The 24413-nt window shown below is 39.9% G+C and overlaps 3 protein-coding genes, 7 non-coding genes and 1 pseudogene across 10 annotated transcripts; 10 read left to right on the forward strand and 1 right to left on the reverse strand.

Moving 5' to 3' along the window:
- Positions 1–2302: 2302 nt before the first annotated feature.
- On the forward strand, positions 2303–4717 carry LOC119478581 (60S ribosomal protein L7a; the record flags this gene model as incomplete). The annotated part of the gene is made up of 7 exons (XM_037753413.1): positions 2303–2459; positions 2643–2792; positions 3010–3150; positions 3483–3562; positions 3865–3995; positions 4396–4465; positions 4578–4717. Coding segments are annotated over 7 exons (834 nt in total), but the record flags the coding sequence as incomplete, so codon positions are not given.
- On the forward strand, positions 2499–2573 carry LOC119478865. The gene has a single exon (XR_005204526.1). It is a non-coding gene; the product is annotated as a small nucleolar RNA SNORD24 (small nucleolar RNA).
- On the forward strand, positions 2852–2920 carry LOC119478854. The gene has a single exon (XR_005204516.1). It is a non-coding gene; the product is annotated as a small nucleolar RNA SNORD24 (small nucleolar RNA).
- On the forward strand, positions 3336–3407 carry LOC119478852. The gene has a single exon (XR_005204514.1). It is a non-coding gene; the product is annotated as a small nucleolar RNA SNORD36 (small nucleolar RNA).
- LOC119478863 lies at positions 3638–3712 on the forward strand. Its single transcript, XR_005204524.1, has one exon. It is a non-coding gene; the product is annotated as a small nucleolar RNA SNORD36 (small nucleolar RNA).
- Positions 4718–6733: 2016 nt separating the features above from the next.
- On the forward strand, positions 6734–9098 carry LOC119478056 (annotated as a pseudogene).
- Positions 7852–7926, forward strand: LOC119478853. The gene has a single exon (XR_005204515.1). It is a non-coding gene; the product is annotated as a small nucleolar RNA SNORD24 (small nucleolar RNA).
- LOC119478862 lies at positions 8406–8477 on the forward strand. Its single transcript, XR_005204523.1, has one exon. It is a non-coding gene; the product is annotated as a small nucleolar RNA SNORD36 (small nucleolar RNA).
- LOC119478864 lies at positions 8708–8782 on the forward strand. The gene has a single exon (XR_005204525.1). It is a non-coding gene; the product is annotated as a small nucleolar RNA SNORD36 (small nucleolar RNA).
- Positions 9099–10267: 1169 nt separating the features above from the next.
- LOC119478055 (surfeit locus protein 1) lies at positions 10268–14138 on the reverse strand. Its single transcript, XM_037752457.1, has 9 exons — positions 13976–14138; positions 13803–13872; positions 12433–12560; positions 12260–12342; positions 11286–11477; positions 11120–11192; positions 10866–11028; positions 10627–10708; positions 10268–10521 (listed from the first exon to the last, which is right to left on the reverse strand). Exons 1-9 carry the CDS (start codon positions 14036–14038, stop codon positions 10455–10457), a joined length of 921 nt encoding a protein of 306 aa, XP_037608385.1. The 5' UTR covers positions 14039–14138; the 3' UTR covers positions 10268–10454.
- Positions 14099–17812, forward strand: surf6 (surfeit 6). The gene is made up of 4 exons (XM_037752456.1): positions 14099–14345; positions 15840–16058; positions 16147–16229; positions 16932–17812. The coding sequence occupies exons 1-4, from the start codon at positions 14255–14257 to the stop codon at positions 17619–17621; spliced, it is 1083 nt and encodes a 360-aa protein (XP_037608384.1). The 5' UTR covers positions 14099–14254; the 3' UTR covers positions 17622–17812.
- The last annotated feature ends 6601 nt before the right edge of the window (positions 17813–24413 follow it).

Below are 24413 nucleotides of genomic sequence, written 5' to 3' on the forward strand. Positions count from 1 at the left end.
TTATTTATTTTTATATTATTTCAAAATTACAGTTTACATAGTAACAGCAGAAAACATTAAAAACGTTTACATACAAAAGAAGCATAGCGAAAACATAAACAAAGAGCCGTGCCAAACATAAAAGGACAACAGAAATGAAACAAAACCAACATAAAATAATAAAAAACACAATAAAAATAAAAAATAAATTAATAATAATACAAAAAAGACCACGCGAGAGTATGACAATAATTTCACTTAAAAACTTTAAAGATATTGCATACATACATTCATTGTTTTCATTGCTTTTTTGTTTCGTGAGGAAGAAATTGTTGACAGATATAGATCCATTTCTTTCATAAATACAAAGAAATTAGGCTTTTTGTTGGTAAATTTACACTTGTGAATGTGGAACTTTCGATAATTAAAATTATTAAGAAGAAATGCATTACTGTCTTTGTCACTGTAATCATAGACATCTATATTCAGTTTTAACAGTTTTCTTCATCTCCTTGTATTTTTATATCTGGTATATTTTTTTGTACTTTGCACTACTAACTAACTACTTGCACTAAGCCTTTTTACTAACATGTTTTACACTATGGAACTGTGATGCTGGAAACTTGAATTTCCCTCGGGATCAATGAAGTTACTATCTATCTATCTATCTATCTATCTATCCATCCATCCATCCATCTGACTCCAGATCAGTGCGTAAGAATAACGTAGCCACGTAACCACGGTGCAAGCCTCGCGGTATTTAGCCTACCCAGAATGCCTCGGTCTTCCTTTCTATCTGAACCGACATGGTGGGTACATATCAGAATCTCCTGAGAAATCACTCTCGCTGTTGTATCTGTTGACATCTCTTTATGTATGCCTATTCTCATACTGAAAAATGTACCTATGACTTCTGTGAAGCCTTACCGTTCATATAATGTCGATATTACGCGACGATGTTTTGTTGTTTTGCTGTAAAACTTGGTTTTAAGTTGACTGTCTGAGTAGCCGGTACGAGTAGCCTGTCAGAAGCTAAAGCTAACGTGGGTGAACACGCTGGATTTCAGGAGCACTTTTAGTCTATTATTCTGCATTTTTACGCTTAAATGCGAACCGCAAGTACTTAGACTGTAATCTAATTTTCTATTGTGACTAATTGAAGTTTAACTTGACTTAATGTAGTGAGTGTGTATCCGGGTGGTTTAACCGGTAGAGTTTATGGGCCCTTGCATGGCTTCTGTTTGCTTAATGTTACTGTTACTGTTGGCAGCCATAGCTCAAATCTACTCCACGTTTTAATGGCTTTTGGTAGTAATCCAATGTGAGAATGTCTTACTTTGTAATTATAATGCTTCAGTGTAGCAGCTAAGCTTGTAGCATTGACCATAACTGGGTTTGTATGAACAGAAGACTTGAAAACATGGGGATTTGGCTAGCTCCATTCACTGTGCTGCTAGTTTTTGCCCTCAACTACTGGTCTTCAAACTCTGTTTAAATTGTGTATTTTTGCCCAACTTGTATGCTGAGCAATAACTGCTAAAACCCATGCATGCTGGTAAATTTGAGCAGTTAATGGGTCCTTCTGTTGGCTTAAATGGTTGTTACTGTTGGCAGCCATAGCTCAATCTACTCCACGTTTTAGTGGCTTTGGTAGTAATCTAATAATTGGGTTTGTATGGCATGCTGACAGAAGACTTGGTAACATGGGGGTTTGTATAGCTCCATTCACTGTACTCTGCTAGTTTGACAACTACTACTCTACAAACTGTTTTAAAGTGTGTATTTTTGCCCAACTTGAATGCTGAGCAATAGATGCTAAAAGCCCATTGCATGCTGGTTAAATTTGAGTAGTTGTAGTAAGGTTTTATTTAGATGAAAACCCCAAGAACCTGATAAGTTTAGCTTATACCTGAGGATCTAAAGGATGTTTTGCTTTATAGACCATATCACAATTCGAAACAAGAACTAGGAGATGCAAGTGTAATATTTTTTGCCCAATGAGAAGCAAAATAAACAAGTGGAGCTGAGTGGCGATGACTAGTGAAAGGCCAGTGTTTTTATAGGAAGCTAATGAGCTTCTTCTCAGCTTGTTGTGAAGATAATTAGCATGGCTTGGATTGAGGCTCAATTTCAGAAATGACAACCAAATATAAATGTACTCATTTTAATTGGAATGGATGGAAAAGATGAATGGACTACCTAAAAGCTTACTTGGGCGACACTTTAAATGCGTATTGGCTGTGCACTTTTGCTTGAGTCACAGCTGTAGATAAACATTGATTAAGGCATTCAACTTTATTGTTACAAAGTAGTTTGTTTATAATGTGTATCCTCATTAACACGGTTTTCTTCTTTACAGCCTAAGGGAAAGAAGGCTAAGGGGAAGAAGGTGGCACCTGCCCCTTCTGTGGCCAAGAAACATGAGGCCAAAAAAGTAGTCAACCCCCTGTTCGAGAAGAGGCCAAAGAACTTCGGCATCGGTAAGTAGCCTCATTTGGGAGAACTAGGGACCGTAACAGTGCAGATGATGTGAAGAATATTTGCTATCTTAACAACACTGAAGACAAACTTTCATCACCAAGATCGCTGATGCACTTGAGATTTAAAAATAAAAGACTTTTCCTCAGTTGATTTCAAATACTAAACATTGTCTTTTCCCACAGGACAGGATATCCAGCCCAAGCGTGATTTGACACGCTTTGTGAAATGGCCGCGTTACATCCGCCTGCAGAGGCAGCGCTCCATCCTCTACAAGCGTCTGAAGGTTCCCCCTGCAATCAACCAGTTCACCCAGGCTCTGGACCGCCAGACCGGTACGTTGCTCCTAAGTGAAGAAAGCTGTATTTCAAGGCTTTATGGGTCCTTGTGATTTTGCAAATGATGTGAAGAATATTTGCTAACTGAACAGCTGTGCTGACATCCCACCAAGATCACTGATGCGCTTATTTGAAATATGTTGTCTACATCTCATGCTGTAGAACAAACCATGCATGTAGCCACTGTTTAAATGTGTCAAATGTTCCTCCTCAGCCACACAGCTGTTCAAGCTGGCCCACAAGTACAGGCCAGAGACCAAGCAGGAGAAGAAACAGAGGCTGCTGGCCCGCGCTGAGCAGAAGGCAGCTGGAAAGGGAGATACTCCTACCAAGAGGCCTCCCGTCCTCCGTGCAGGTGAGCTACACAAGACCAGAGAGTGTAGAAAGTCTAATTGATGGGTAACATTTTTAGTATAACTTTAGAACTAAAATGAATATGGATGTAAATATGGAAAGCCTTGTTAGGCTGTGTTGAACATCCAATATTGACTTATTAGTTAGTGTGACCCCTCTGATGAAGTCTTCTCTAACTTGGCCTTGATGCAATGATGACTAGAATTTCTTCACCTGAAACAAACCATGTTGCTTTTGAGCTTTTTAACCCTGAGCATTGGCCAAAATATTAAGATATTGTCAGGGAAGTGTTTTCTGAGTAGAACCTAATTTCCCTTTCCCATTTCTCTACAGGTGTGAACACTGTCACCTCTCTGGTGGAGAGCAAGAAGGCCCAGCTGGTCATCATTGCCCACGATGTGGATCCTATTGAGGTAAGCCTGTCGTGCGTTATTTTGGCAGCAGTGGAACTTGCCATATTTGAACAGTTGAGTCTAGGAAGTGGTCTCTGGCAATGATGAATGAATTTCTTCACCTGAATCCTTATGTGGATCAAACTTTTGAGCTTTTTAACCCTGAGCAGAGACCGCAAACAGAATACATAATTTGACTACAATATTTATTATGGACTTAACTGTTTTTTACCAGATTCAACATTCTTTTTGTCTCTAACATAAGTTAATAATTTGTTCCTGAAATACTAATATGTCCTCCGGTGGTTCCCATGCTTTTCTAGCTCGTCGTCTTCCTGCCAGCTCTGTGCCGCAAGATGGGTGTCCCATACTGCATCGTCAAGGGCAAGGCTAGACTGGGCAGACTGGTGCACAGAAAGACATGCACTTCAGTTGCCTTCACAACGACTAACCCGTAAGTATGCGCACTGAGCTGTGTTTTAAATGTGACACAATATAAGATGTTGCTAGTTTAGTAACACGGCTGTCTAAAACTGCTGCAGTTTAGTAACCTTTTAAACTTTAGTTCACAGCCTGAAATTCTCTCGTCTCTTCAGGAAGATTTATGGGGCATTTTCTGCAGCAGTAGTTCCCAATAATTGTCCATCTGTTGTCTTTGTGTTGATTTACTTACTAGATGTAGAAGGAAATTGTACTAAATTTTCAAAGACTGATTGTGGGTTTTGGGCTGTGTGGAAATGAGTATTGAAACCATTTCAAATATTAAATACTTGTATACTATTATATACAATATATTTCACAATGCTACTCTAAATTGTTTCAGCACTGTATTAACTAGCTTTGTTCTTTCCTAGTGAGGATAAAGGTGCACTTGCCAAGCTTGTGGAAGCCATCAAGACCAACTACAATGACAGATATGAGGAGGTGAGCATTAATTTGAGTTAAACTATGAAGCATCTCCACATGAGTAAAATTGCATCTTAATATCAGAGAGTAAAATGCACCATTTTTAACTGTTTTCAAACTTGTTTTCCAGATCCGTCGTCACTGGGGAGGTGGTATCATGGGCCCCAAATCCACAGCCCGCATCACAAAGTTGGAGAAGGCAAAGGCCAAGGAACTGGCAACCAAGCTTGGTTAAATTGTTTGGAATAAAAAATGTATGTCCTAAAAGGAGACTTGTTTTATTATTGAAATACATAGTATTTTGGAAGCAAAATGCAACTGTAGATTAATTTACAACGCAGTCTGGGAAATGTTTGAATTTGGCAGTCCGATAAGCTCAATACAGTGTTAATCCTTCTGTAAGGTAAATATATTGCAGATGTGCTATGGGCTAAACCCTTGTGCTCACGGATAAACTTTTCTGCCTCACTGTAGATGGAGATGTCCTCCGTAGGCTTTACAAGTGAATAAACAAAAAGCCTCACTTGTAAATATGCAAAAAACGTGATCTTTAGGGAGATAATATTTGTCTTGAAGCTGCTAAAAGGACATCAAGATGTATCCTTAAACATATTGATCAGATAAAACTGACAATATTTGAAATGTTGGCAGGGTAGAGTGCACGGTGATCAATTTCACAGAGAAGCAAAGGCAGTAACAACTTGACTGATGGGTTTAAAATGTTTATTTGTTAAGGACTACATGCACAAAACCTGGCAAGAATACTGGGACCTAAGTGACACAGGGAGACATCTGTGCAGTATTCAGACACATGTAGGAGCTGGTGGAATACGGAGCGGGAGCACAAGGGAAGAGATGGTCATTACCCGTCTGAAAATAGGACATACAGGATTAAACCAAACACTCCATAGAATAGGCAAGCATCCAACTAGACTATGGACGCACTGTAATAAACCAGAAACTGTCAAGCATGTTTTTATAGAGTGCAACAAATATGACAAAAAAAGAAGGGAATTGACATCAGGAGTAGATGGTGGAACTATTACAATGGGGAATCTGCTAGGAGAGACATCTAAGAAAGTACACAATCTTCTAATTAATTACTTAAGGGCAACAGGAATAATGGAGACAATTTAATTTGTATTAATTTTTATTTTATTGTTTTTTTTCCTTTATTTTATTTTTTTTTCCTGCCAATCTACTGCTCCACACTCCAGTCCAGCAGGTAGCGGTAACACACCTATAAGATGGTTTGCCAACCTCCAATAAACACCGAAGGAGAAGGTGGTCGGTGCAGTGGAATGGAGTGATGACATTGATTTGACAGTTATAGCTTCAGCAAAACAGAAATGAAGAGCATTATTAAACAGAGACTGAGGGAAAGGTGGCAGAAGCAATGGGAGGAAGAGAGGAAAGGAAGATGGTTTTACAGAGTTCAAAGGAAAGTGGGAGAAATGAAGTGTGGTAGGAAGGAACAGGAGAGATGAGACAATCATATCGAGACTTAGATTTGGACACTTTGGACTAAACAGCACACTATTTTAAAATAGGTAAACATGACACAGGTAGATGTAATTATTGTGGACAAGAGGAAACGGTGGAGCATGTCATATTGCATTGTGAGAGATATGAGGAAGAATGAAGGCATTTGAGTCAACGCCTCAAAGATATTCATTTCATTAAAAAAATTATTTTGAACATGTAAAATATAAAAAAATAAATAAAGATAATGATCATACCAACAAGTGGACAGTCAGAAACAAGTAGTATTTACATACAATGAAAAACATAAGAAAAATACATAGTCAAACACTTGATGCCTTGATTTACATATTCGAAAAAGGAGTGAGAAGAAGTATAAATTTATTTAATCCCACCACTTCTCCATGAGTCAATTATTAATTATTAACCAGCATCCTTATTGAGCCATACATATACTCTAATTAAATCTTCATAAATTTGTCTAACTATAATTATTATTATTTATAATTATTCTAACTATAATTAAAGTAGATTAAAGTACACTTTGATTTAATAGATATTCTACAAAAGATCTCACTAAATGAGTGTTATAGAACATTATTTCAGTATCTTAGACAAATTAATATGATTGGAAAAATATATGGCTGTTTGTTTTGTTTTTCTGTTTCTTTTTCTTTTATTATTTTTTTTGGGATATAGTAATTATTAGCCAGAATGATCCACACTCCAGTCCAGCTGGTGGCGGTAATGCACCTATAAAATGGGTTGCCAACCGCCAATAAACAGCAAAGAAGAAGAAGAAGAAGAAAGAGGAGGATGATGACTAAGATCCAGGGAGACACATGGCAAGCAAATCTGCACATTAACAGGTAAAATACAGTAGATTATATAGAGATTTTAGTGGTATAAAGTCAAGTCATTGAAGTGCATTTGATAAAGGAGAGAACACAAATCAATGCTGTTTACAGCTTCACAACTGGAGAGGATTGAATCTCCTGAGGAATCACTCTCTCTGTTGTTATCTGTTGACATCTCTTTATGTATGCCTGTTTTTATATTGTGAAATGTACCAATGACTTCTGTGAAGCCTGTCTGTTCATATAATGTCGATATTACGCGTTGATGTTTTGCTGTTTTGGGGTAAAACTTAGTTGAAGTTGACCGTTTTGTAGCCAGTAAGAGCAGCCTGTCAGCAGCTGAAGCCAACGTGGGTGAACATGCTGGATTTCAGGAGCACGTTTGCTCCATTATTGACTTTGTAGTTATAATGTGTCAGTGTATCAGCTATAACAATAACCTGATATTTTCAGGTGTAATTTAATTTCATTCTCACTGTGCAATATCATTTTCCACTTGTGCAATTTTGTTAAGTCTGTTTATTGTCAATACTGTATATACTGCTCCTATTTTTATACTTCCTTCTATTTAAATGGTTCATATTTTGTTACACTTTGATGCATCTTGTTTTTTGCACTATCCCCTTTGCTGCTGTACTCTGCAAATCCCCCCACTGCGGGACTAATAAAGGAATATCTTATCTTAAATTTGAGCAGTTCAAGTAATGTTTTATTTAGATGAAAACACCAAGAGCCTCATAAGTCTAGTTTACTTGGGCGACACTTTAAATGTAGGCTGTGCACTTTTACCTGAGTCACAGCTGTAGATAAACATTGATTTAGGCATTAAACTGTTGTTTATAGTGTGTATCTTCATTAATGCATCCTAACACGGTTTTCTTCTCAACAGCCTAAGGGAAAGAAGGCTAAGGGAAAGAAGGCTAAGGGTGAAGAAGGTGGCACCTGCCCCTTCTGTGGCCAAGAAACATGAGGCCAAAAAAGTAGTCAACCCTCTGTTCGAGAAGAGGCCAAAGAACTTCGGCATCGGTGAGTAGCCTCATTTGGGAGAACTAGGGACCGTAACAGTGCAGATGATGTGAAGAATATTTGCTATCTTAACAACACTGAAGACAAACTTTCATCACCAAGATCGCTGATGCACTTAAGATTTAGAAATAAAAGACTTTTCCTCAGTTGATTTAAAATACTAAACATTCTGTCTTTTCCCACAGGACAGGATATCCAGCCCAAGCGTGATTTGACACGCTTTGTGAAATGGCCTCGTTACATCCGCCTGCAGAGGCAGCGCTCCATCCTCTACAAGCGTCTGAAGGTTCCAAAGACTCCTGCTTGGTACAGAGACCAAGCAGGAGAAGAAGCAGAGGCTGCTGGCCCGCGCTGAGCAGAAGGCAGCTGGAAAGGGAGATACTCCTACCAAGAGGCCTCCCGTCCTCCGTGCAGGTGAGCTACACAAAACCAGAGAGTGTAGAAAGTCTAATAGATGGGTAACATTTTTAGTATAACTTTAAAATGAATATGGATGTAAATATGGAAAGCCTTGTTAGACTGTGTTGAACATCCAATATTGACTTATTAGTTAGCGTGACCCCTCTGATGAAGTCTTCTCTAACTTGGCCTTGATGCAATGATGACTAGAATTTCTTCACCTGAAACAAACCATGTTGCTTTTGAGCTTTTTAACCCTGAGCATTGGCCAAAATATTAAGATATTGTCAGGGAAGTGTTTTCTGAGTAGAACCTAATTTCCCTTTCCCATTTCTCTACAGGTGTGAACACTGTCACCTCTCTGGTGGAGAGCAAGAAGGCCCAGCTGGTCATCATTGCCCACGATGTGGATCCTATTGAGGTAAGCCTGTCGTGCGTTATTTCGGCAGCAGTGGAACTTGCCATATTTGAACAGTTGAGTCTAGGAAGTGGTCTCTGGCAATGATGAATGAATTTCTTCACCTGAATCCTTATGTGGATCAAACTTTTGAGCTTTTTAACCCTGAGCAGAGACCGCAAACAGAATACATAATTTGACTACAATATTTATTATGGACTTAACTGTTTTTTACCAGATTCAACATTCTTTTTCCTTCTAACATAAGTTAATTTTGTTCCTGAAATACTAATATGTCCTCCGGTGGTTCCCATGCTTTTCTAGCTCGTCGTCTTCCTGCCAGCTCTGTGCCGCAAGATGGGTGTCCCATACTGCATCGTCAAGGGCAAGGCTAGACTGGGCAGACTGGTGCACAGAAAGACATGCACTTCAGTTGCCTTCACAACGACTAACCCGTAAGTATGCGCACAAACTGAGCTGTGTTTTAAATGTGTCACAATATAAGATGTTGCTAGTTTAGTAACACGGCAGTCTAAAACTGCTGCAGTTTAGTAACCTTTAAACTTTAGTTCACAGCCTGAAATTCTCTCGTCTCTTCAGGAAGGTTTATAGAAAAATATGAAGCATCTCCACATGAGTAAAATTGGATGTTGATATCAAAGAGTAAAATACACCACTTTTAACTGTTTTCAAACTTGTTTTCCAGATCCGTCGTCACTGGGGAGGTGGTATCATGGGCCCCAAATCCACAGCCCGCATCACAAAGTTGGAGAAGGCAAAAGGCCAAGGAACTGGCAACCAAGCTTGGTTAAATTGTTTGGAATAAAAAATGTATGTCCTAAAAGGAGACTTGTTTTATTATTGTTACGACGAAATACATAGAATTTTGGAAGCAAAATGCATCTTTGGATTCATTTACAACACAGTAATGTCTTGGAAATGTTTGAATTTGGCAGTCCGATAAGCTCGATACAGTTTTCATTCTTCTGTAAGGTAAATATATTGCAGATGTGCTATGGGCTAAACCCTTGTGCTCACGGATAAACTTTTCTGCCTCACTGTAGATGGAGATGTCCTCCGTAGGCTTTACAAGTGAATGAACAAAAAGTCTCACTTGTAAATATGCAAAAAAGTGATCTTTAGGGAGATCAAATGTGTCTTGAAGCTGCTGAAATGACATCAAGATGTATCCTTAAACATATTGATCAGATAAAACTGACAATATTTGAAATGTTGGCAGGGTAGAGTGCACGGTGATCAATTTCACAGAGAAGCAACTCGGCAAAGGCAGTGACTGAGGGGTTTAAAATGTTTATTGGAAAGGGAAACACTTTTTTGAGATGTTTTTTAATATTGTGAAATGTAAGTCTATAAACCCTTTCCTGATGTGGTAAATCTTAATTAGTTTTATTGAATTTGGGGCTTCCAGCTGTGTCATAAGTAATCTAATAGTTGACGTCCCTTTAGCTCGTTTCTCTTCTGTTCACTTTTAAAAAGAACTTGCTCAAATGTGTAAATTCACATTTAAATGCACAATACTGCCGAACATTAGTTCTATTTTAAGGAGTATTTTACCTTCAGTTGTCCCATCAGTTTATGGAACACTAGTTGGCAACATGTCATGTATGTAAAAAAAACAGAAAGAATGCAAAAGCTCAATGAATTTCCATAATTTTATTCTCTCATACATGTTTCAGGAGAATAATAATCCACAACTATTTACATACTTTAGGTCTGTGACTCTATGCCGCAGGCTGGAGCTGATACAGCGCACATCAAGTACATCAGAAGTTTACTTTGCAGTATTTTTCAAAGTAATACAATAAGTTCACTGCATTTAATCACATCACAATTTAATCTTCTTGATGAACTTTGCATACCACATGTAGGAGGTTGCTGCACACAAGCCATACCTAAGAGGAGAAAGAGATGATTAGTAACAGGACAGCGTGTGGTTATTTACAGTAGAACAGCATCCAGGCAGCTCTAGAGACTGGACTTTTTTCCCCACTACGTACCATGTTGTTATGTACTGCATGTGTTCGTTCCTCAGTGTGACTCTGGTCTGTCCACCTATTGGTCCACCAGGGATTGTGCTCCCTGCATTAAATACAAGATGCTTCCATTTAATTGTGCACCATAATTAACATCTTTTATTTATGCAAGCAGGTTGAACCGTTCTTTTCTGCACACCTGTAGTCATATTTATTCTGATGTAGCTCAGTCAAAGAGCATCATGGACTTTGTGAGAACTTACCAAAGTCTGCATCGATGAAGATGGGCTCAGCTCCAGTGACACCGCCCATGGCCTCCAGGTCCCGGTAATGCCAGCGGTTTCTCTCCACATCATTGTTCGGTATGAAGGGTTTGCGGATCTCTGTGAGCCTAACGACCCCAACCAGCTCCACTTCACCCTCCACCTGCACAGAAGCATTATTACAGTTGAGTTATTAGGATCCCCATAATCTTAATAAAAAGGCACCGACGTGTCACATCATCTGAAATACTGACCTGTCCCTTCACCCTCGTCTCTGGTCTTATCCTCTGCCTCGGGACGTATCCTCTGTTCACCAGGATGGTGATGCTGCAGGAGAACGTAGCAAAGATCAGAGAGTGTCGTGATGTAAAAAACGACTATGCAGTTTTAACTACACACGTGTTTTATCTGTCGGCTTACCCGAGGTCAGTGCAGCGGAATGGAGTGATGACGTTTGCGCCGGTCTCCCCGCTTGAGGACAGCCTGCCGGCCTCTCTGGCCTCTTTCTCTGGGTCGACCGGCGAGCGGGGCAGGATGTACAGCTCCTGTGAGTGGTCGTACTGTCCACGCACTTTCACCCTTCTGTACTCGAGGCTGTTCAGCTCATGAGGACTAAGATCCAGGGAGACAAATGGCAAGCAAATCTGAACGTTAACAGATGAAATACAGTAGATTATATAGAGATTTTAGGGGTATATGGACAAGTTATTGAAGTGCATTTGATAAAGGAAAGAACACAAATCAATGCCGTTTACAGCTTCACAACTGGAGAGGATTGTTTTCATTGTTTTTGCTAATTGCAACGGTTAAAATGAGAAAAAATGGTATCATTTGCTCCAGTTAAGCTGGGCGATACTGTAGGTCATTTGATATCTCGATAACAATATATATCATGATATAACATGTTTTCTGGTAATCCAATAAATAAATATTTTGTTTATAATTTTGTATACTCCTGTGTGAATTACAGAGTATTTCTTCATTTTAAGAATTTTTAATTAGTATATGAACTATTGTGCTCTCTTTCTAAAGCCCCTTACATATTGCTCTTAACAGAGTTAATGTCAAAAATCCTTAATTATATACTTTTACAATCTGAGTGCTTTATTTTTTCTGTCTTTTAAAGGGTATTTGTCATAGTTATTTGCAGTTTACAGACAAAAAAAAAAGATTTTAAAACAAATTGTTGTTGGTTGTGGACCTAATCTTCAGCCTTGCTTCTGGATTTCTCATAAAGCAACTAAAATCCTCTGCTTTTTAGGCAGGAGGAGATATAGCTGCATTTAGTGGACTGCTATGAACAACCTGTCTTTGTGTGACCTGCTGTTAAATCATAAGTGTGTGTGTAGTAGTAATAATAATAATAATAGTAGATGTATCTGACATGTACTTACTCAAGAGGAAGAGGAATGGGTTCTGCAGTAGTGAGTCTTGTCAGCTCATTGATCAGCTGCAACTTCCACTCACGTCGTTTCACCTTCACACAAACAAAAGCGTCTTGAGTCCATCCAACAAGAACTTTTTTTTTTTTTTTTAAATGTGATAATACAAAGTAAATCAGCTTTACCTGCCATGTACCAAGGCCAAAGGTGGTGGCAGGGATGAGCAGCAGGAGCCATTTGAGGAAGGAGTCTTCTCCTCTCTCCGCTCCGGCTGCTGTGGAGCTCGACTGTCGTCCGAAGGTGATGACCCTGCCTGGAAATTCACAATACACAAGACAGGAAGTGAAGACATCACGGAGGACGTGTAAAACATTTACACTGGAAGAAAATACGGATGTTACCCAATAAATGTTTGATCATGAATATGATTAAAGAAGTACCACGTAAGATTATTCACAAATGTTATTCAGCCGTCCGAACCAATTGCGAGCCGAGCACGTCCGCAGCTTGTCAGTAAGAGACTCAGCTGTCAATCATGACGTCTCACCCCCTTTTTATAGCATTGAGTATCTAATTTAAACCAAACTTATCAGAAAAAGTAACACTTGAACATACATCAGCGTGATAAGAACTACCTAAAATAACAGAAACATTTTTTGGGAAAAATGTATTTGACGTGTTATTTGACTTTTTATCCGCTAACATAGAGGGGGCGGGTTTTATGATATATACTGCAGCCAGCCACCAGGGGGCGATCCAGATGTTTTTGATTCACTTTTGGGGAACTGTCATGTCGTCCATCTTTATATACAGTCTATGGTTCAGTCTCAGTCTGAAACAGTGTGACATTTATATAACTGTATATATGTGCTGTTTTTTCCCATTATCTGTACAAATCTAAAGATAATTTGACCTTGGAAAAACTAATTAAATTGTTAGTCAAATACCAAATACATAGATGAACATATTACGAACCTTTAATTTCTGCTTTATGAAAGGAATTTATTTATTATAATTTTTTTGTTCCGTCTTATTATTTTTTTATACTTTATTTTTTCCCCTTTTTTCGAGTTTTTTTTTCATATATGCAATTTACAGTTCGTAATTACAATAGTTTATAAACCAATTTTTAAGTAATTGAGCTTAGAAAACAAACAATAAGTACACAAGAGAAAACAACATCGACATTAATATATATATATATATATATATATATATATATATATTATTATTAATAATAATAATAACAATAATAATAACAACAATAATAATAATAATACAAAGCGAAAAAAAGAAAATAATAATAATAATAAAAATAAATTAAATAAATAAATAAATAAGTTAATTAAAAAAAAGGAATTTAAAACTTAATTTGTGTAACTAATAATACATTCTTTTATTTGTCTAAATCAACAATTGTTGTTTAAGTAGTATAATAAATTGCTATGGACTATTATTTAATATATACTTTCTGTGCAGTTTTGAGCCAATAAAAAAATCAAAAGTACAACAGTAAGTGTAAACTGGAGTCCAGCATCCTCATAATGTTATTTACCTTCTGCACGTTTGAAGAAGGGAGTCAGTCTGGTCAGGAGGAGAGTCCTCTTGATGTAGATCACATGAGTCTGCAACAACAACAACAGAAAACCAGCTCAGAAACAGCTGCAACCATCTGAAAAGTGACATTGACATGTATGTAAAAACACATACATGAAACACATAACTAACCTGTCTTTTCAGTGTCGTTAGCACCCTGGTGGAATAAGCCAGCGCTGATTTCAATGATGCCATGGCCAGTCACAACATGAGACACATAACCGACTACATAACAGCTGAACAACTGATCAGAAGGGGGACTTCTTATGGTGTTACTCCTTCCGGGTTTCGGTGTTACTACGTCCGGTTTGGTATCGTTATGTTACCCACGTGTGTACTAGAAATGTGTTGATATTTCCTCTCAGTAAACTCCTGTCTTTCTTTTAACGTGTCCGGTTCTTTTCTGTCGACATGGATCTCGTCTCTCGGGACTCGTACATCCAGAAGTTCGCCAGTAAAGTGTTAACTCAACGAGACCAGGAGCCCAAGAAGAGACCGTTTGGTAATGATAGCTTCACTGTTTTAAGCTTATTATTTACACCCTGTTTTTCTGTGCTGCTGTAGCTGTAAAACACTATGTGTACTTTTTTAAATATTATATTTAGAATTTTTTTTGTTGGAGAATATATTCTTATTTTACACTATTCTTGCATTTTTTTTTATTAATGCATGCATTTATGTTATTTGCATATATCTTATTTTTTTCGTTATATATATTTCTTATATATATTTTCTTATGATTTCTCTATTTTTATATAGATTTTATATAGATCCCCCCCTGGGATCAATAAAGTATTTATTTTTTTCAATATTATATCTATTGTTTTTTTGTTCATTTTGAAACAACAGAACAAAACATTCACAAACGTCCCCAATAATGACATTCTCGGTACAAAGAAACATAACAAACCTAATATTAATATAAAATAAGCCAGTATAGATAGAGGAAAAAAACACATTATATAAAAAAAAATAGATGTATAAGTAAAAAATATATACACAAGTAAAAAGAAAAGAAAATTAAATAAAATTTCAAACAGTAAAATAACATCTATTTATATATATATATATATATATATATTATATATATATAATATATATATATATTATATATATTATATATATATAATATATATATATATTATATATATATATATATATATATTATATATATATATATATAAATATGTATATACTGTATAGTATATATATATATATATATATATATATATATATATATATATTATATATATTATATATATAATATATATATACTATATATATACTGTATAGTATACATGTATACATACATACATACACATATACGCACACACAGTAAATACAGAAACTATGTGTATTTTTATAGTTTATATGTTAGTGGTTGTAGAAAATCTGTAAAATTCAATAGGTAGTTGTACTGCTGTTAACCAAAAGGAGGCGCTGCAATGTTTAGTGATGCAGAGTGTCCTCAAGCTGTTTAGATTCACATTTCAACAGCAGGTAAAGGTCAATACTGTAATACACAGAAACAGGATATGTACATTTGGGTTTAAAGGGACTATTTGTAAGAATTAGAAATGTTTGTTAACAGAGACACCTGTGGCCGTTAAGTCAACGAAAGTCAGCGTCGCTCTTCATAGACATGAACGAGCATCGCTCAAAACAGTGAGGCGACACACGCTCGCCGTCCGCGATGAGTAAGAAAAAGGCGGCCGAGGTCGATAACATTACTCGCTGCCATCCCTGCAGCTCTCTCTCTCTTACTTCACCACTCTACTCACTGGCCCTGCTCCAAATGACCTGCACTTTACAACTACTGGCTCTGGAGAGAGCCATTGGCGTTAGTTCTTCTAGATACCGCCAGATCCTACACGCTGCTCCTTTTAAATTCTTAGTCCTTTAACTGTAATAACAATTTCAGAACCATAGCAGTTTAATTGACATTAAAATGTTGACTATATGTGATCGTTAACACATGTGTGTTATCTGTGTGTAGCTTATTTCAAGGGTAAAAGTGACGCTGGTCCTCCAAAGAAGAAGAAAAAGTGTAAAAAGAAACATTTTAAAGAAAAGGAAACCGATGAGAAGACGCCTACTCCTAAATCCCAACAGAAGCCTTCACCCTCTGCTGCAGCACAGAAAGGCCCGGCCACAGCAAAACTGAATGGGTCCAAAACTCCGAGCCCAAGTGCATCTACAACACCGGCACCTAAAGGTACAGCAAGTGTATCCATTACTCTGTCTGTTATTAAAAATTGTTAGTGTTTCCTACTATAACATTTTATTGTTTTTTTTTCTTAAAGGAGGAAAAGTAGAGTCCAACTTCTCCACAGTAGATGTACTACGCAAGAGACTTCATGAAAAGATTGAAGAGTCCAGAGGGCAGGTATGCATTACATATTTATATATATATATACTGTATATATATGCACTACTGTTACGCCATGTAAACAAACCACGTACCATCAGCTGTCCGGTCGAGATCAGACTAGAGATGGAACCATTTAAAAGATGGGTGAGTAATAGGCTACTTGCTATCTTCTTACGTTTGTGTGCTTTAAACAGGAACCAGTTTTTCTACTGCAATATTTGCTGAAAATGACAAACAATACAGCCAACAGTAGCCTCAGTAAACTTTCAGGCTCCTGGTGGACCCCCCTTCAGCCTGCTGCCTCCTTATTTAGGTGTTTGTAGTGAAACAAGGAGGGATCGTGTCAGATAACATGCAATTTGAACACCAATTTAAGTTGAGTTTAAAGACGCTGCAGACAATGAAAGAAAACCACATGGAGGTTTATTTATGTTCTCTATTAGTGACAGTGTATCCAACATTATCTGAATTGTGTGAGACAGGGAATTCCACAAGCTAGAATCATGTTGTTTTTTTTTAAACCAGAAAAACAGGTAGGTATGTACATTGTTACAGTTGAATATTCGATTCGAACAATGAAACAAACTCGACAGAGCCAGACTTTCTTTCAACACGACATTAAAAACTCTGACATGTTCCTGTTTTTGTTTATTTCTTCCGCAGTTTATATTTGACGATACGAAGACGACTAACATGTTACATTAATCTTTTTCTCAGGGAGCCCCAAAGAATGCAGCATCAGAGGCAGTCCAGGCAAAGCGAGCAAAAAGAAAGCTAGAAAGGGAGCGAAAGAAGAGGAAGCGGAAAGAGTTTCGATTGAAGAAACTGGCCGAAGAAAGTGGCCAAGAACAACAGCCGGAGGTAAAACAGGAAGCGAAACCTGCCCCGGTCGTGAGCAAAAGAAACGAAACCGCCATCGTCTTCAACAAGGTGGAGATGGTGGAAGAGGGATATGTAGACAAAATGCAGAAAAAGAAGAACAAGAAGCAGAGTATGAAGGGCCAGTTAACTCCACTGACGGGGAGGAACTACAAGCAGCTGCTCAGTCGCGTGGAGGCTCGCAAGGCAAAGCTGGAAGAGCTGAGGGGGAAAGACGAGGGCAAGGCCCGCGAGATGGAGGAGAAGATGAAGTGGACCAACGTGCTCTATAAGGCAGAGGGCATCAAAATCAAAGACGACGAGAACATGCTGCGCTCGTCGTTGAACAAGAAGGAGAAGAGGCGCACTCAGAGGAAGACGCAGTGGAACACGCGTAGCGAGAACACCGTAGAGAAGATGCAGCATCGTCAGGACAAGAGACGAAAGAACCTCCAGAAACGCAAGCAAGCCAACGCAGAGCACAAGAAGGACAAGGCACGGAAGAGAGGCAGAGTGCTGCCTGAGGACTTGAAAAGAGCATCAGTTTAGAGGAAGTGACGAGGAAACATAAGCAATGTTTTAATAAGCAAATCTGTCTCTTTTTTTTATGGCAGTATTATTTACATGATATGAAAATGCTACTGCTGTTGCATGTATTATACCATGACTTCTATCAAGGAGTAATATGATGTGTGTGTTATGGTCAATAAAATGTGATCCTTCATTATGATGAACATGAATGACTACTATTGTAGAGTTTATTTTACCAGACATTATGTCATATTGTGTCTTTTAATGGAATAGCTCGACATGGGAAATGCATTTATTTTCAGTTAGATGACAAGATTAATACGCATGTTCTCACTCTAAATATTAAGCAAACATACAGCAAGCTGCTGTAACAATGGCGTACTTTCTTGGCCAGGGTTGCGTCCGTAATTCCACACTAACGTGCTATTTAGTACGCTAAAACGGTACGCAATTATTTTTTTTAGTATGTTCGAAACCTTAGTATGAAATCAGTAGTACGCGAATTGCATACTGAAGGAACTGGCCTTCTACCTCCGAGAGGTCAAGGCCCAGTTACGTGCTGGTTAATCTTGTGTGACAAAGAGATTTTCCAAACAGACGGGTTAAAGCATAATAATACAATTTATTCCGAACAATTAATGTTGCATAAGTAAAAATAAAAGAGTTTACAGATATCTGGATCCAATCAACATGTCCCTGACAACATACAGTGCATGGGTCAGTTCGCGAAGTCTGAACCCCGAGCTATCCCTGATCCAGCCTATTCATGGTTTACACAATATTAATATTCATGAGCTTATGGCACGTGATGTTTCTGCTGCATGTCTTCTTCTTGGTTATCTCTTTCTGACTCCTTCCTCCCTTTGGCCTTGAAAAAAGAACAGAGCATGCCATCCTCCCTGTCCTCGCAAACACTTCACACACAACAAATCCAACAGTCAGGTTATTGTAGGTCATTGTAAGCACTTTTGTACATAATAAATCCAACAGACCCTCTTTTGAACTTAACTAAGTTCACCTACAGATAATGTTACATACAGATATATTTATTATAAGCATAGATAATGTTACGTACAGATGTATTAATTATAAGCATCATCACACAACCTCTTCAGGATCAACATCTTCACTATCCCCCACCATTTCCAGGAGACCCTGTCTCTCCGCTTGGAACATGGCCATCTGATAAGGAGGAGGTGCATCCGGATGCTTTCGTTGCACAGCAGAAATAATCACGCGCTCAGTGAGGTGGCGAATACATGGAATACAGCAACAACCGCATAATACTAAGCATGCACACACAGCAAGGATTGAGGAGAATAGAGATACCACCATGGACTTCCATTTCCCAAAGGTACGGTCTAACCAGTCGTTAATGGGGCTGTTGATACCTGAGTCATCGTGCATGGATTCAGACAGCGTCCGGAGCCCCTCTAGCGCCTTAGTTACAGTCCCGTCCGGCGCTGTATTGTTAGGGATGAAAATACAACATGAGTCTTGGAACATTGAGCATACACCGCCTTTCTCTGCCAGCAGCATATCTAATGCCATTCTATTTTGGATCACCATCAGTGACGTAGGAGCCATTTGTTCAGCTAGTCCGGCAATTGCATCACGGGTTAGATTAGTCAAACGGAGAACATTATAGTGGATGTAGTTAATGCGGTCAACATTTTTGTTAGGAGTGATAGGGATCAGAGCACTTATTATAGGTATGTTTTCAAAACCTGCAGCTATTTGGTCAGCTAGTTTATATTCATTAGGGGAGCTACCTCACTACATCATTCTTTATAATCTTGGTTTAGCCTTCCCCCCCTTGTAGCCCACACCTTCCACCCTGCTTCTGAGTGAAAGCATTGTCTATTGTTAAAGAGTTACTTGTGATTAGCCAGTTTTAGCAGAGTGCAGAGGTGAGGATGATAAGTAATGTATCTAAACTAGTACAGTCTGTGCTTTCCCAGGTTATTCAGATTTATCTGAGTACACAAACTCTACACAAGGGTCATGGTATTTTCTCTCACATTCCCTAAAACATTTAAAATACATGACAAATCACATGAAGAAAGTTTGTACAGAAGAACGAGGACAAGAGAGGTAAACACAAATGCTACAGCAAACGCTACTAGCAGTTTGTCGTACTGCATGATGCTTCTAGTTTGTTTTCCTGCGCGCAACTGAAAAACTTTTATCTGGGTGATCCTATTTTATACTGGTTTGGGAAAGGAAGTGAAATTTCTCTCTGGTGGATTCTCCCCACCCCTGGTTTCTCTTTTTTATCTATTTTTATCTATTTTTGTCTATTTTTGTCTATTTTAGCATTTATTCTAAGCAACAATTTTTAATACAATGTGATATATAATGTTTTTCAAAAAACCACCTAGATGAGTCCACCTAAACAACCATGTTAGCCTGATTTAACTGTAAATACAGGCAAGACCTTGTAACCTTCTTTCCCTTATGTGTATCTCATCACAGTCACAGTTTATACAGTATATGAAAAATAAAAAATTATACGTGACCCTCTTTTCACGTAGCCTGGGCTCCTTGTGGGGCTGCCTCCTCTGCTTCAGGTCCTGTCCTGCTGCTGGAGCACTGTGTTAGGTGCCACCAGTTGAGTCCTTTTCCTGCAAGCTGCACAGCTGTTGCAGTTCTGGCCAGAACCTTGTGTGGACCTGTCCAACGTGGCTCCGACCACTTCCTCTTTAACACCTTCAACCAAAGGTGTTCCGGGGGTCCGGAGTCAGGTCCTGGAACGTCCTCTGTGACAGGGGTGACAGGTTTGTCACCTGTATAGGAGAGAGCTGACACAAGAGCATTAGCCTTCAAATAGTATGGTCTGTAACCGAGGTCAGGAAGGGGAGAGGGGTTTTGGGACGGCCCTGGGAAAGGTCGGCCACACGTAAGCTCAAATGGTGTGAGTCCTGTGATTGTGGATCATACACAGTGCCAAATTTGTGTTTTAGTCCCAGAGCCTTTTCAACAGATTGCAGGTCTTTATTTTTGAAATGTGAACCATTATCTGACCTGATCAATTTAGGAAACCCATGTTTCGGAATGTACTCATTCACCAGACATTTAATGACTGATTTTGCGTCCTCTTTTCCCGTAGGGTAGGCCTCAACCCAACGTGAAAATGCGTCCACAATTACTAGGAGGAATCTTTTCCCCCCAGCCCTTACTCCCATATCTGTAAAATCCATAAAGATTTCCTGTCCCGGGGCAGTGGGAGAAGGATGTTTTCCTGCCCTAGGAGTGATGGTCGGTCTGATGTTACATGTACTACATACGTCACACTTATTCAAGAAGTCAGTTATAGTAGCATGTTTCCGGGGAATCCACCAGTGGCGGAGATCTCGTAACATCTGTTTGTGGCTTTTATGGTCAAGTCCATGAGTCTGAGTCAGTATTGAGGACATCCAACGGGGGCATAACTATTTGATCTCCGTTATACCATATACCATCAAACTGTTCTATAGCTCCCTTATCTTCCCAGATGGTTCGTTCTGCTGCTGTGGCAGATTCCTGAGCTTGTATGATGGAGAAATCAGTTATCTCAGAACCGAGATCTGCTGTGGTCATGACCATCATAGTAGGTAAATACCCTGCCGCCTTTTTAGCGGCTGCATCAGCTGCTTCGTTTCCTATACTCTCTAAATCAGTGCCCTGACTGTGTCCTTTCACTTTGATCACAGCTACCCTCTGTGGTAACTGGATTGCTTCCAACAACTCTTTCATCAACTCCTCATGAGCCATAGGTTTATTCTGACTAGTCTTAAAACCCGCTTGCACCCAGCCAGACATATCTCTGTGAATTGCATTGCACACATACGCAGAGTCTGTGAAAATATTCACTGCCTTCCCTTCCGCTAACCGCAGAGCACAAACTACAGCCGTAAGTTCTGCTGCCTGAGCAGATTGTTTCCCATCAAGAGGTAACACATTATATGTCAGCCTTTGGCCTTCATATGTAAATGAGAAAATGTCCTGTAAATGATCTGCTAAGGGCAGGCAAAAGAAGGTGTTAGCCAAATCTATACATGTGAAAGATGTATGGGCTGGGGTGAGCATCGAGAGAGCAGAGTGGGGGTTCGGTACTGGAGAACAAGAGTCAAAACCAGCTCATTGATGGCTCTTAAATCATGAGCCATTCTGTATGAGCCGGAGGGTTTGATTACTGGCAAAATGGGAGTGTTCCACTGAGAGTAAGATTTTCTTAATACTCCCGCCTTTATCAGTCCTTCAATCGTAGGGGAGATACCCTGGGCTGCTTCCACTTTATGCTTATACTGAGGTCTCCAGATAGGGCAGTAAGTCTTCATCTCGAAAGTTACCGGTTCCATGCTGCACCTGCCAACATCAAAGGGGCCCGTAGACCACAGTGAGGAAGGGAGAGCTGCCAACATGGAAGTGGCTCCTTCGCCATCTAACATCTCCCTACCGTGGTGGCGTGTTAGTAACTCATGTTTGCAAAGACCTGACACTGCATTGTAAAAAGAGAGTCTATATATGTTAGAGGATGGTGAGATTGAAACCCCCAAAAGGGAAGTGGGAACCCAGTCTGTCAGAGCGACTGCTGCTTTAACCATGGGGCCTAAGTCTTTAGCCTGATGTTTTGGAGCTATGGCTAGGGACACATGGGGAACAGCTTCTTCTGACATGCGATACCATTGTTCTTGTGCTGGGGTTAGTTTTACTGCGGCTGCTACTCCTGCTGGTGCTATATAAACATCTCTTACCCCTATCCCCCAGGTTGTATCTAACAGGTTCTGTTGGAACTCATCTTGATACGTAAGATCATTATTTCTGTCATAATTCAGAGTGCAGTGGAGAGGATCGGGAACAGGGAGGTAAGGGTGTAGAGCCCTAATCCATGGTTGCCACATGTTATAGAAGTCAATCAGAGGGTTTCTGTCGGCTAGCAGGACCCAATATATGTCCGCACAGGGTGGTGGGGCATCAGGTGAGGTATCAGGACTCAACATGCACATGCGATCAGCACTGGAGGGCGAGGAGCACACCATTTTTTCTCCTCCGGGGAAACTCACTATCACAGCTTCTGGTGAACAATGTACAGAAGCCCCCAGTGCTGCCAAAACATCTCTTCCCAGGAGATCACGTGGACAATCAGGTGCATACAAAAAGGGGTGCTCCATCACCTGTCTCCCAAGCCGGACAGGAAGGGGAACAGTAAAAGGCAGTCTTTGTTCAGTGCCGGAAAATCCCAAAACGGAAACATAGTGAGAGGAAAGGGAACACATAGGTTCAGCTAAGGTGGAGTAACGTGCTCCCGTATCCACCATGAACCATCTTCGCTTTCCGTTCACTGTCAACTGGAGACAGGGCTCTGCCAGCCCCCACCCCTCCATCTCCGTCGGGCACCCCTATGGGAACATTCCTGGTGTATATGGACCAGGTGGAGGTCCCTGCGCAGAGTACCCGCTGTATGCCTGCATTGGAGCTAGCTGTTGGTTTGGTGGAGTCTGTATTGTTGGCTGATATGACTGCTGTGGAGGCCCTCTCATCTGCTGTTGTTGTTTCTGAGGACAGTCACGTGCCCAGTGATCCGGGCTTTCGCAGATGTTACAACTGCCTCCTCTTGGTTGGGCATACCCCCTCCCCCTGCCTCCTCCTCTCCCTCTGCCTCTATTCTGGCCTTCATGATAAGGGGGCTGCTGATATGGGGCAGCTTGGTAAGGAACATGATACTGGGGTTGATACATAGCCTGTGACTGGCCCTGCAGTGGATCAGGATTCTGTGGCGGGGCTGGAGCTGGTGCTACATTTTGAGCCATCTGGGTATCTTTTTCTTTCCCTCCCTTTTTTTTATCTGTCGCACGAGTCCGTGCGTCTGCCAACTGTAATTTAGTCAACTGAGCTACCATCTCTTTTAATGACTCACTTTCCTCTTCCTCCTCCTTGGTTTCTGCATCCTGATGATGACAGAAATGTGTTTCCCATCTTGATGATTTTGCCCCTGCCATATCTGGATTCTCTTCCATCTTTCTCTTAACTCCTTCCGGAGCATGTTTTAACAGAGCTATTCTGAACAGAGACTGCTGTGATTCTTTATCTGGGTTCACCCCCGTAGCCCCCGCCCACTCTGTCTTTGCTCTTTCTATGAACGTGCGTCCACTCTCCCCGTTCTTAATCTTAAACACCAAGCTGTGGAGCTTGCCCGCTGGTATGGGATACTTTTGTCTAATAGCATTACCGAAGGAGGTAGCGTAGGGGTTAAAGTTCCAAAGTACCACCTAACACTTGAAACAATGGTGCCATAACTTCGTTTGTATAATCACTGTCCTGTGGGGTTGGTACCGGACTAGGGGTAGGAGGAGGATAAGGAGGGGGGTTGGGATGTGGGCCAGGTGGGTACTGCTGATGGAGGGACATGTAATGTGGCGGCTGGCTAGTATGTGGGTTTGGTGGTGGGGGTGCGCTAGGACTGGGTGAGGGATTCACTAGTGGTTTTGCTTCAGCGGTTTTTGCGTGGGTGGCTTTCGTCTGGCTGCCTAAGGCTGATAGTGCAGCCATCTGTATCACATTATATTTTACCAATTTACTTGCCAACTCGTCTTCTTTCTTCCTCAATTTCCCCCTTACAAACATATGTCCCTTTTCTTTGTCTTGTCTTGCTTGCAGCAGCTTTCTATGAACCACCTGTATTAATGCTCTCATCACTGGCATCTCACCGTGGCTGGAAAATGCCCTTCCTTCACTGTCATGTTATACCACTCATCTAGGTCTTGAGTCTCTTTATTTCTAGTCTTGGGATCAAATGTACAGATTACATTGGTCTTAACTTTAGCCCAT

The sequence above is a fragment of the Sebastes umbrosus genome, chromosome 19 (genome assembly GCF_015220745.1).
Source record: "Sebastes umbrosus isolate fSebUmb1 chromosome 19, fSebUmb1.pri, whole genome shotgun sequence".
NCBI lineage: Eukaryota > Metazoa > Chordata > Actinopteri > Perciformes > Sebastidae > Sebastes > Sebastes umbrosus.